The following is a 13,289-nucleotide window of genomic DNA, read 5'->3' as shown; positions in this document are numbered from 1 at the left end:
CGACTCTGTGTGACCCCACAGACAGAAGCCCACCAGGCTCCCCCGTCCCTGGGATTCTCCAGGCAAGAACTACTCATCCATAAAAAAGAACAAAATAATGTCATTTGCAACAACATGGATGCAACTAAAGATTATTATTGAAATAAGTCAGAAATAGAAAAACAAATACCATACAATATCACTTAAAGGTGGAATCTAAAATCAACACAAATGAACCTATCAACAAAACAGACACAAAAAACAGACATGTGGTTTGGGGGCGGGCAGGATGGACTGAGAGCTTGGGGTTGGTAGAATGCAAACCATTACATTTAGAATGAATAGAAAACAAGGTCCTAGTGTATAGCACAAGAAACTATACTCAATATCCTGTGATAAACCATAATGGAAAAGAACATTAAAAAAGAATATATATATGAATATAACTAAGTCACTTTGCGGAGAAGGCAATGGCAAGCCACTCCAGTACTATTGCCTAGAAAATCCCATGGATGGTAGGCTGCAGTCCATGGGGTCGCTAAGGGTCGGACATGACTGAGCGACTTCACTTTTCACTTTCACACATTGGAGAAGGAAATGGCAACCCACTCCCGTGTTCTTGCCTGGAGAATCCCAGGGACGGGGGAGCCTGGTGAGCTTCCGTCTAAGGGGTCACACAGAGTCGGACACAACTGAAGTGACTTAGCAGCAGCAAGTCACTTTGCTGTACAGCAGAGATTAGCACAACACTGTAAATCAACTGTACCTTCACTAAAAGAAATTGAAAACATATAAGAAAAAAAGGGTAATTTAATAGAGTCACGAGAGTATAAGGTAAAACTCCTAAACTTCTCCTAAAGGACCAACCATTTTCAAACCATATACGATACTAATTTCCCACATAATTCTACTAATTCCCTTATCTTCAGCATGTTTTAAAGGCTTTGAGGATAAAATGGAGAATCTCTAAGATTATAATGAACATGATGGTATTTGTTAATGAACCATTTATTAAAAATTGGTACTTACCTTTCTCATAGGAGGTGTTCCATTCTTAATTTTTAAAAGCAACTTCATTATTTTTCTCTCTTTTTGCTCTTCTGGACTAAGAGTTGATTCATCAACATCAACCTAACAGTAAAAAATAAAAAATTCAAAGGTTAGTGGAGATATGATGAGTTGTAACTGCTAAATAAAAAGTTAGTATTTTATATCTGTCATCATCACTTACCAAAAGTTTATCAAAGTACTGAATATCATCAGGTTTTAAAAACGGAAGATTTCCAGATGGTTGGTCATTAACGTTTTTCATAGTTCTGTCTTCTGTTTGCATGTGGAAACCTGTCATACCACCCAAAGGTGTTGGAGTTGCTGTCAGCTTTCGAGCTGGAGTTCGAATAGGAACATATCCAGCAGGAGGGGGAAGTACCTAATACAGTTAAAAGACAGTTTAGGACTTTCTTAGTTTTATATAGTAAATGATAACAAAAATGAATAATATGTGCATGTAAGAAGCTTTTTGCTTAGAGGCAAGACAACATCAATTAACATCAATCTCATTTTTCTATCTTAATTGTATGTTTAAAATATATGACAAGTATTACTCTTTCTCATCAAATTTAAATTTAGATTAAGTGTATTGGAAGTGTGGGGAAATGATGAGATACATGAAGCAGGCTTACAAAATTCTGATCCCTTTCAAACATTAGTCTATATAAACATATTGGTGAACCAGTATCATATAAATGCAAATAAGCTCACAAAGTACACAGAATGCATAAAAGATTATATTAAAATAATAAAAAATTTTAAATTAATTCATGTAAATCTCTGCGCTACAAAAGCAAATCTTTTAAGGCTGTACAAAAATGAGTAACTGCATAAAAATCCAGAATGTTGAGCAAAGCCCTATAAATACACACCATTTGACTAAAATAAAAAAATTCACTCAATATTCACAAAGGAGGATTTTCCCCTTCTACTTATAAAGAAATCAATGAATGTAATTGAGACAGACACTCAGGCAGTCAACAGTAGGCTGAAGAGTGACTATACCCATAGTATTACATGGAGATTTGTGGTGATTTAGTTGCTAAGCCGTGTCCGACTCTGTGACCCCATGGACTGTACTGTATCAGGCTTCCTCTGTCCATGGGATTTTCCAGGCAAGAATACTGGAGTGGGTTGCCATTTCCTTCTCCAGGGGACCTTCCCCACCCAAGATTATAAAAAGTCATGAAGTAGTTAATTCATGCATACTTAAAAACAAATACTCTAGTACAAACCTAATGAGGGGAGAGGGGAAAATACATAAAACTGTTAAAAAGCAATAGACATTGGCAGAAAAGGCCCAAGAAAGGCCATCAAATTACTTTCCAGCCCTGATTTTAACATCAGCTATATGACCTCATTTAGACCATGAAAAGGTCCTTAAGTCAGAGGTACCTACAAAATTTTATACTTCAAAGTAAACTTCAAGTTGCTATGGTAAAGCAAGAACATTCTTTGTGTTCACTGGCAATCCATGAACTAAATACACAGGATCTTGCGAGACATCAAGTAAAATAACCATGATCTAATGTGGAAATGAAACACACTTGGAAATATCTAAAGAATGAAACAGAGTAGTAAATTTGGGCAAGACCAATGCAAACTTGATCAGTTAATATTTTCAAAGAATATTTAAAACAAAAATCAAGTAATTCCCTGGTGGTCCAATGGTTAGGACTCATCGCTTTCACTGCTGGGGCCAAGGATCAATCCGTGGCACCAGATTGATTGGGAACTGATATCCTGCAAGCCTCATGGCACACCCTCCCCACCAAATCCACATTCTAAAAACCAGATTCATGTTGTTATTACCTTATATCCTTCTGGGAACATAGCATCTAATTCTTCATCAGACAATGGGCGATTTCTCTCATCAATTTCTCGCTCCCACCGCCAAGCCTGAAGCTGCTCAGGAGTCATACTCATTATATGACCTACCAAAAAAGCAAATTTCTGTAATAATCTATATAGTACAAGATTTTTATCATCACATAGGTCCTTGGGATTGGATATAAGACAGTTAAGATCAATTCTAACATTCATTTTCATATTATAAACTCAGACTTCCTTTTATGTCCTGTTATTCTTGCTAAAAACAGGCATTAATAACACAGAAAACCACAAACAAAAAGTTCGAAATACTAACAGGGGAAAAATTATTTCCAATGATAAAGTTTCTACCTGGAGTAGGGGTGGCCATGTTCATGGCTGGTGTGCCAATTGGTGTCTTTCCAGGGGTCAGAACAGGAGTGCTTCCACCCATCTGACTAGCTGGTGTTTCATCCCAACGTGACTTTCTTTTACTGGCTCCGGGAGTTGGTGTTTCACCAATGGAATCTCCACCTCGATCTGTTCGAGGAGTCTCAGCCCATCCACTTCCATGCCCAGGAGTATCTTTAAAGAAAAAGTGAATAAGCATAAATTTTAACCACTGTCAAAAAATAACTGTTTATTCTAACAAACTCAAACTGGTAAAGCTCAGAAACAAGAAAAGGAAACAGGAGCAAAGTAATCACTCACAATACCACAACCCAGAAATAGCCACTTTGTGTATCTTGAGCCACTTTTCATTTTTTCAGAGTGAGATTACTCTGCATGTGCAATTTTATACTGCTTCTCTTATCCATTACTGTTTTTGAGGGAGGATGTGGGGGTGTGTGGTTTGTGGAATCTCAGGCACCTGACTAGGGATTGAATCCAGGCCCCTGCAGTGAAAGCACTGAGTCCTAATCACTGGACTACAGAGAATTCCCTACGTTATGTGTTAAAGCACTCTGCCCTATCGTTAAACATTCTTTATAAATTTTTAATATAGCAGATGTACTATTAAATCTTAACTTTCAAAAACTATCCTCACAGCTTTAGAGAATTCACACAAACGAGATTGAGGCAAATTTACACAGACAAAAAGGAGATGAGAGGTTACCAGATGCTGGGATGAGGAAGAATGGCGAGTTATTGTTTAATGGGTTCAGCTTTTATTTGCAATGAGAAAGTTCTAGAAATGATAGTGATAATGGTTGCACAACACGTGGATGTACTTAATGCTACTAAATCATACCCTTAAAATGAATAAAATAGCAAACTTGATGTTATGTACAATAATGATGATATTACATGAAAATAATTGATGTTACTATACTATAATATAGTATAGGTTATTGCCTATCAACTTTACTTTCTCCTAATGTTCTACCTGGGAAGCCCTGATGGCTCACCAGTAAAGAATCCACCTGCAATGCAGGAGACGCAGGTTTGATCCCTGGTTCCGGAAGATCCCCTACAGATGACAACCCACTCCACTATTCTTGCCATGGAAATCCCATGGACGGAGGAGCCTGGCAGGGCTACAGTCCATGAAGTCACAAAAGAGTAGGACACAACTTAGCAACTAAGCAACAACAAATGTTTCTCCTGAAATAAATCTTAAACTTCTTTAAGAAAGGAAAAGATTTACACATATAATCTGCTCAGTTCTTAACATGTCTCAAAAACATCTGGTTATTTATCTGTGTATCCAGGACCAGAAGAACAGAGTTTCACCCATAGACATACCACTCATTAAATCAACATTTTACTCAAACACATGCCCAGATTACACTAGAAGTACCTCTTTCTGTTTTGGGGGTCTCATCCCATCTGTTTTTACGAGCACTGGAAGTTGCACCTCCATGGCCTGGTGTTGCATGGCCTGGTGTATCGCCTCGTCCAGGAGTAGCAGCTCCCGCAGGTGTATGACTAGGGGTAGGATCCCATATTTTTGAGCCTGGGGTTGCTCCAGGAGTTTCACTTCCCTTTGCACGACCTGGTGTTTCATCCCATCTTAAGGAAGGGGTATGTCCAGGGGTCTTAACAGAGCAAAACATTTTTATTTCAGACATCCACATGAAAGTAACTAGAAAACTTAAAAAAAAAATGTTTTAGTTCATGATTAAAAGAGGAGATTATCCTTCTGCCTGAAAAATACCTACTGTCTAAGCAAACGTGTTTATGACTAAAAACAATTTAAAGATTTAATTTAAAGCACTGAAAAAAGCTCGAGCTTAAAAAAACAACATATTGCTATGCCACTAATGACTCTGTAACTTTGAGAAAACATTAAGGTTTCTCTGTTGAGATCTCAAAAACTTTCAGTTCTAATGATATGCACCTCTCAAATCTGGGGCTTAGAAATGTAAGCACCAAATTTCCCAAATATTTTTGTAGTTTTGTTCAATTTTATGTTTAATTAATTTAAGCACGTTTTGAATCACTTGGGTAACTGTAACTTGACACTGCCACGTAACTTCAAATCCTTGAAATGAGGTTATATTTATAATCATCTTTATATTACTCTCAAGATTAATGAAAACAAAAAAAATAGAAGTTGACTTAATCAAAAGTTCCATGGTAGTTCAAATAAAGACAAGTAGTGAGTGATATAGGGCATCAGACAGTGTGACAGCAAAATAACCTGCATAATGTAGACAATATCATATAAAAAATGGCAGGTCAATCAGTGGAAACAAAATTTGCATTTAAATAATTCTGTAAGTTTTGTAGTATTTTTTACATATTTCTTTTAAAGTTGGATGCTCCACCCAAGAGTTCTATTTAGCTTTGTGTTTGCAAATAAGAATCAGTATTTTTTTTTCTTTCAAAAGATTCTATATATTAATCAGGGTTAAGAAATCCTTAATTAGGTGAGTAAAGCATATAAACAGTTGGACCATAAAGAAGGCTGAGCGCCTAAGAATTGATGCTTTCGAATTGTGGTGCTGGAGAAGACTCTTGAGAGTCCCTTGGACTGCAAGGAGATCAAACCAGTAAATCCTAAAGGAAATCAACCCTGGATATTCATTGGAAGGACTGATGCTGAAGCTCTAATCCTTTAGTAACCTGATGTGAAGAGCTGACTCACTGGAAAAGACCGTGATGCTGGCTGGGCAAGACTGAGGGGAGAAGGGGGCAACAGATAGATGAGACGGTTAGATGACATTACCACCTCAATGGACATGAATCTGAGCAAACTTCAGGAGATAGCGAAGAACAGGGAAGCCTGGTGTGCTGAAGTCCATGGGGTCGCCAAGGGTCAGACTCAACTTAGTGACTGAACAACATTGGACAGTAACAAGGCACATAAACTGTTAAAAAAATCTTTTTGGCAACTGCTCTTCCTGCTCAGTCAGGTAGGAAAAAATTCTTCCTACTATCCACTGTAATTACTATAGACATGATTAGAATCAAACTGTGTTAAATGAGAAGCATGAAAGAAAATATAGTCTGAATTGCTAAAGTTTTTATAAAACAGACATCAACTCTTGGGTCTTCTTTTCTGTTAGAAATACAGGTCAAATTTCTTTTTCAAAGTTTTAAAAATTCACACTGAATGCCAACCACAGAATTTAACTCAGTAATAATATTTCTCTGCAGAATCAAGTCTTCTCATGTATCAGCAAGGAAATGGGAAGTCCTCAAGATCTATCTTAAGCTAAATTGTTTGAAAATTATGTGTTAGGTTTAGAACTCAGTTCTCAGTTTGGAAAAACACTGTCATGGCCTGACATGCTTTTCCTCATTTATAAATAAATCTGCAATAGCCTATGCTAGTGGACAGTGACTTAGACTTATGGTAGTGGGGACAGAGATCAAAGTGGCTAGGATCCTGAATATATTCAAAAGTGGGGCCAACAAAATTTATTTTGGATAGGATGTCAGATTAGAGAATAAAAGGAATATACGATGACCCTAAAGGGTTTGGTTTGAGCCAATATACATGGGAGCAGGATGGAAAGAATGAATAGGGAAAATCAATTTTATTTTAGAAATACTGATTTTGAGATGCCTATCAAATACACATCAAGATAAATGTGTTGGGTCTGAGGAACAGAGAAGTAAGGATGGATTTGTAAATTTGGGAGTTGTCTTACAAAAACAATATGTAAAAACAGGAGCGAGATCCTAGAGAGTTAATTTAGACTGAAAAGAGATCTGAGGATTGAGCATTCAGTTCAGTTCAGTCGCTCAGTCGTGTCCGACTCTCCAAGACCCCATGAATCACAGCACACCAGGCCTCCCTGTCCATCACCAACCCCCAGAGTTCACTCATGTCCACAGAGTTGGTGATGCCATCCAGCCATCTCATTCTCTGTCGTCCCCTTCTCCTCCCGCCCTCAACCTTTCCCAGCATCAGAGTCTTTTCCAGTGAATCAACTCGTTGCATGAGGTGGCCAAAGTATTGCAGTTTCAGCATTAGAGTACACTAAATTTAAGGAAGCTGAGGATGACACAGCAAACAAGACTAAAAAGTAGTAGCCACTTAGAAAAGTATTAGGAAAATCAAGAAAGACAAACCCAGAAGCTAGGGGAAAAAAGGGTATCAAAGAATGTCTACTGCTATGCTGAGTAATATGAAGATTGAAACCTGACTTTTGGATTTAGCAATGAGGAAGTCACCTTGACAAAAGACAATCTGTCAGAGGGGGTGCAAGAAAAAGCACGGAGTGCCAAGTATAGATAAGTGACTCACTCAAAGCACTTTGTAGTAAAGAGAAAGAAATGGGATGGTAGCTGGAAGGGGATGTGAGGATCAAGAGATGATTTCTTGCAGTTTTTTGGTTTTTTAAAAGATAAAGATCAGGAAAATGTGTTTGTTGATAATAACCTAGAGTACAGAGGAAAAAACTGATGTTACATGAGAGTCCTTGAGTAGTAAGAGATGAGAAATGGTACATAAACAGATGGGTTAAGCTGTATACAGTCAATTTGTACCAACAGTCCATATTATAAGAGATGGAAAAGCAGAGTAGATGAGAACATACACAGGCATACCAGTAGATTTCACAGTGGAAACATTTATACTTTTATCTTTTTAATTGTTTCTATTTGGGGTTGGAGAGAAATAGAAAGCAAAGTCACAAACTAAAAAGCAGCAGCTAAGGAGGTACCAGCTTCACAGAACATAAGGAAGTGCATCTGAAGGGAAGGGGAACAGAGCCATTTTTTAATGATCAGAGTTTGTCTGAAGTGATGAAAAAGTTTTGGAATATAAATCATGATGGTTCTTGTACAACATTTTAAGAGTAATCAATATCATTAAATTGTACACTTTAAAATGGCAAATTGTATATTTTACCACCCAAATAAGTTTCGAGGAAAATAAACTGACAAAGAAAATGCAGTAGTAGTGTGTATCTGACACCGGTAGTCAGACTTCAAATCATCCATCTAGAAAATGAAGAGGACCACTATGTTATACTCAACATCCATATAATGTGATGTTCTTCCACATCTGCGTTTAATATTTCAAAACGAACATTCCTTTACTCCAAGTTATAAACAGAACTGTTTTCCCCAGAAGTCATGTTGAAGCCCTTATCCTTGCTATAACTGTACTTGGAGACTGAACCTTGAGTGAGGTAATTAGGTTAAATGAGGTCACAAGGTTGGACCCTAACCTGACAGGACTGGTGTCATTACAGGCAGACAAGAGATACCAGAGCTCCCTCACTCTTTCCACGTGTGCAAAAGGCCACATGAGGACACAGCAAGAAGGCAGACATCTGCAAATCAGAAGAAGAGTTCTTACTAGGCACTAACCCTGCTGGCACCTTGATCTTCAAGCCTCCAGAACTGTGAGAAAATAAATGTCTCTTGGTTAAGGTACCCAGTCTGAGGTTATCTTGTTAAGTCAATAAAAGCAGACCAATATATTCCATGAGAGAAATAAATTAAAAATAGTAACAATAAAAAATAAAAAGAAATTACCTCTGCTTGATCCCAACTTGATAGCTTTTTTGGAGTGGCACCAGGAGTCTGATCAGCTGTTTGATCCCAACGTCGTTTCCGTTTTGAGGGAGGCTGGGATGCTGCTGCTCCATTGACGACTTTTAGTTCTCCAGCCTTAGCTTTTTCTGCTAGCTGTTGCCTAATTTCTCTCTGAAAAATACACAAATAAACAGTGAACATCTTTAAAACACTTTCAATATATTTTCATACCATTAGTAATTATTTCTACATAACACCATTTTATTCTTCACTCATTCTCCTTTCTATGCTACTGGTATTTCCATTCCTTATTTTCCCTCTCTTTCCTGTATTTTCAAGCTTTATACACTGTCTTTCTACATAATAGATGAACAAATACAGAACGTATTACATAGAGAGCACTGCTTTATATATAGTTAATGAAGTAAAATCTTCAGTCAATGGCAGCAAACCAAAATGCTTCCACTGAAAAATACTTCAAGTAAAACTCATAAAAACAGCAATTAAGACTATGTAATAAGTTGGCAAAGTGATAAATTTTCAAAATTTTATTGTAATTATAACTATGTAAGTATTATATATAATATAGTCACAACAAATATACATTTACCCTGTGATTTTAAAGTGGAGTTCTATAACCCCACTAGATATATAGAGCTCTATAACCCCCAAATCTATTATATATTCATAATAAAATTACAAAGACTAAGTATTAAAACAGAGCAATCTCTGCAGGCCAGCAGGAACTCATCAGAATATTCAAACTGAATTCCCACACATATTCAAACTGAATTTTGTGGAAGAATAAGAGGCTTTTCAAAAAATGATTTCACTATTTGACTTTTCCCTTACACAGTGACTTCAGGGACATACCATTAACAGCCCCCACAGATACGTCCACTAAAAAATATGTATGTATACACATATATTGCAGAAGGAAACGGCAAACCACTCCAGTATTCTTGCCTGGAGAATCCTAGGGACAGGGGAGCCTGGTGGGCTGCCGTCCATGGGGTCACACAGAGTGAGACATGACTGACGCGACTTAGCAGCATACGGACATATATATACAATATGTATGCATGTGTGTATATATACGGCCAAGGGGCCAGGCACTAGAAAAGGACAGTACAGAGACAGGAAAAGCTCAATTTGGGAGGTGGTAGAATTCTGGATAAGGTTCTTTCTCAACTTAACTTTCATTAACATAACTAATTAATAAAGTAAGCAATATTTGTGCAGGAAATATGAGTCTCTCAATCTCAACTTCCTTTACATTCTTCCAACACCATGAAAATAAAAAGCAGGTTTACAAACCTCTTCTTTAGTTAAATGCTGTTCTCGCATTACATCCATGTAAGTCCTAGCATTCATTTTAGGGTCAGGGGTCTTCCCTCCTGCAGAAAAGAACAGCAACAGGACAAGAGTACAATAAATAAAAGATAATTAGGTTCAACTGATTTATCTGCCCTGCTCTAATATTACATTATTCCATAATCATTAAATTTACTTTTTGATGAAAAACTTTAATAATTATACATCTTACTTTTTATTGAGTTTGCTGATCAATTTAACCTGTTTGAACACAAACATATCTACAGCAGTTTAAAACAAAGATTTTAATGCATATAAAAACAAAATGACAGCACAGTTTAGTGTCTTCAGAAGTGATGGGTTCCTGGGTTGCTAATCCGGAATACGTACACTTTCGTGCCTTTGTCTCCATCAGCAGTTCTGACTTCAAGCAGCAGAATAGAAGCCTAGAAAATTATCTCTTTACCATTAGTAACACTTTGGAAAGATATTTATATTCAAAACATTACCTGTTGCAAGCTGTTAAAATCCTGACTACAAGTAACTATGACTAGATATGTTCTTCATACAACGTTCTAAAACAGTTATAGTTTAGAAAATCTGACTTTTAAAAATATACCTCTAATCTTATTCTGATGTCATGTTACTAAAATGGGCTTCATGGGCTTTCCATGTTTTGTTGACCCAGAAACATATTTTTATCTTCTTAGAAAGTATAAGTAACAACTGGAAACACGTTACGTGAAATATATTACTTCCACCAGTTATTATGATGCATATAGAAAAAAAGTGGTGTACAAAGAGATGTGTTAGTCTCTTGGTTAAAGTTTCAGTATTTGCTTTTCAAACTTTGAAATATCTTAAAGAAGCCCAAACAAAACAATACAAGATTCACAGAGGCACACGACGTTTTAGAAATGTGATAATTAGCTATACAAGTAGTATAGCATCATAATTTAGGAAAATATAATAAAATTCTAAGACATTGCCTATGCTGAAGATCATGCCCAATTGATAGTGTCATTCTTTCTGACACTAGCTCTGATAAGACTTCCTTTGGAATACTTTTTCACCATAATCTAGAGAGGATGTGTTGAACTGCACCCTTAAGAATGCAGACAGGACTGGCATATAGCAGTACTGCTGTAGGAAAGAAATTAAGGACAGTTAGTATGGGCCTGTGAATTCTGACATACATGTTTAAATCAATTACAATTATGCAAGTAAAAAAAGAATATCCCTACTAATTCATGCAGGCTGAAAGTCTAATTTATAAACCTGCAGCAGAATCTAATTTTAAGAAACAGGCACCTAATTTTGATTTTGAAACTCACTCACCTGAGGAAAGCATCCATCAGGCTCACTATGCCCCTTGTGCTGACCTGCACACTAAAATCAGCAAAACAGACTCCAACTATTAAAAATATCAAAGTCTTTGTATACATACTTCTGTTTTAACTTTAAGTTTGCTTAGAGGAAAGTAGGTGCATTTATTAAACTATATTTAGAGCAATATGGGGGGAGCTCTAATGTGGAAACAGTTTCTCAAAAGTAACAATCCTAAAAATCTAGATTTGGGATGAAAACTTTCAATAATTTGAAAGTATCTTGAGCAGAAAAACACATTTGTTCAAAGTAAAGAAAGCGTACCCAAAACAAAAGTAAAAGAAAAACCTTTAACCCTTTGCGTTTCTATGGCATTGGCTCATTAGTTTCTTGTCCTTCTACCTGGAAAGAAAACTGGCATTATAAAGATGAAGAATATGGCATCTGTGACTTCAACCAAATCTACACAAATCTATAGTAAGGGGGATTTTAAAAAAGAAAAGCAAATTCATAAGCATGCCAAAAAAAATCAAAGGGCTAAAGACAACTTAACACAAATAAATTTCTGAATACTTATAGAAAAGTGGGAAAGAATTACCATCTGCAAAAGGATCAAGACGCTCAGGGGAAATTATCATGGTCCGCCTGTGCTTTTTGTATTCATCTTCCCGATCTGCAATCTTCGGAGGTCGGTGCTCAGCAAATGGATCATACTGAAAAGAGGTATGTCTCACTTAATATTCACTTATTAAACAACCAAACAAAATCACAAACAAAAGTCAGAACATTATAAAATATAAAAATGTTTAATAAATGCCTACTAATATTATCATTACTCACATAAATGCTATTATAAGAAAGTAAGGCATATGAGAAATTTCCATAGTTCAATCCCCTTCATGAAATGATCACCTTTTTAACATAACTATTTCTAATTTTCTCAAATCAACTCTCCTCAAAACATTAATTTGATTCCTAAAATAAATGAGTTTCCCCAGGAGTTCAGACATTCAGTTTTCTTTAACCAAATAAACTGGTTTAATTTTTTTAAGTTACCTGTTCTGTTGACTGTGGTATATCGTTAAGCAATGCCACAGGGGCATGATATCCTGGCTTCTTCTGACCAAGCAAACTTGTAGATGATGAGTAGTCATCATCATCCTGCAATGGAATGCCCCCAAAAAACCAAACAGAAATGTCAGAACTTAGAAACTAGAAAGTACATAGAGATTAAATATGAAATCAAAACACAGTATGATAAAACTTGTTAACACTTGGGTTTTCTGTTCAACTCAAAAAACAACTAAAAAAATTAAATTTAGCTTTCTATACTCTTAAAAAGATTAAATAAGGACTGCTTTCTGTGGAAGTCAATTAAAATAAAGTTATGTATGGACTAGAAAAATGTGAGTATTTCATTTTTCTCAGTGGGCATGATTAAATTTGTTTTTCAGATTTGGAAACTACAAATAGCTTCTTTAGAATCGTCCAGTTTCCTGGTCTAACTCTTTTTTTAAAAAACATGGTTTAATCACAGAAAAAAGTAAAATGTAATTAATTTTAAATGTATTTCCCTAACAGTCCGACACAACTGAAGTGACCTAGCAACAGTATTACTATGTTTAGACAGAATAATGTTATATTATTATTTTACTAAAGTAAGAAGTGCCACAACAGGCAGATCTCAAGATCTTAACACATCATTTATTTTATTTAAAATTGAAAAAACAATTTCCCGCTCAGCTATTGGAACACAGAGCCATTACTGCCTCTTACTATTAAGGTATGATATGCAAAGAGGCCTGACTGGCTTCTACAAATTTTGCTTTGGCACTTTAAAGTTTTTCTTTAAAAAAAAAAGGTGCTAACTATAA

At 36.1% G+C, this 13,289-nt stretch overlaps 1 protein-coding gene across 4 annotated transcripts in view; it reads right to left on the bottom strand.

The window, feature by feature from the left end:
- SF3B1 (splicing factor 3b subunit 1) overlaps window positions 1-13,289 on the bottom strand; it is a 59,387-nt gene that overhangs the window by 12,302 nt on the left and 33,796 nt on the right. Inside the window, exons 4-12 of one of the 4 annotated variants that reach the window (XM_055398965.2) lie at window positions 12,472-12,576; window positions 12,014-12,128; window positions 10,093-10,172; window positions 8,776-8,946; window positions 4,640-4,877; window positions 3,211-3,423; window positions 2,842-2,963; window positions 1,211-1,408; window positions 1,009-1,110 (exon numbers count right to left, since the gene is read on the bottom strand). In XM_055398965.2, the coding sequence (XP_055254940.1) occupies window positions 1,009-1,110; window positions 1,211-1,408; window positions 2,842-2,963; window positions 3,211-3,423; window positions 4,640-4,877; window positions 8,776-8,946; window positions 10,093-10,172; window positions 12,014-12,128; window positions 12,472-12,576 (1,344 nt within the window). Of the gene's footprint in view, window positions 1-1,008; window positions 1,111-1,210; window positions 1,409-2,841; window positions 2,964-3,210; window positions 3,424-4,639; window positions 4,878-8,775; window positions 8,947-10,092; window positions 11,963-12,013; window positions 12,129-12,471; window positions 12,577-13,289 lie in introns of those variants that run through there. The other 3 variants (XM_055398966.2, XR_016035442.1, XR_016035440.1) reach the window with 3 other exon arrangements.

Source organism: Moschus berezovskii, chromosome 2, assembly GCF_049115385.1.
Source record: "Moschus berezovskii isolate FMDL1 chromosome 2, NW_MosBer_1.0, whole genome shotgun sequence".
In the NCBI taxonomy this organism is placed as follows: domain Eukaryota; kingdom Metazoa; phylum Chordata; class Mammalia; order Artiodactyla; family Moschidae; genus Moschus; species Moschus berezovskii.
This window is presented reverse-complemented; position numbering and strand designations above follow the sequence as displayed.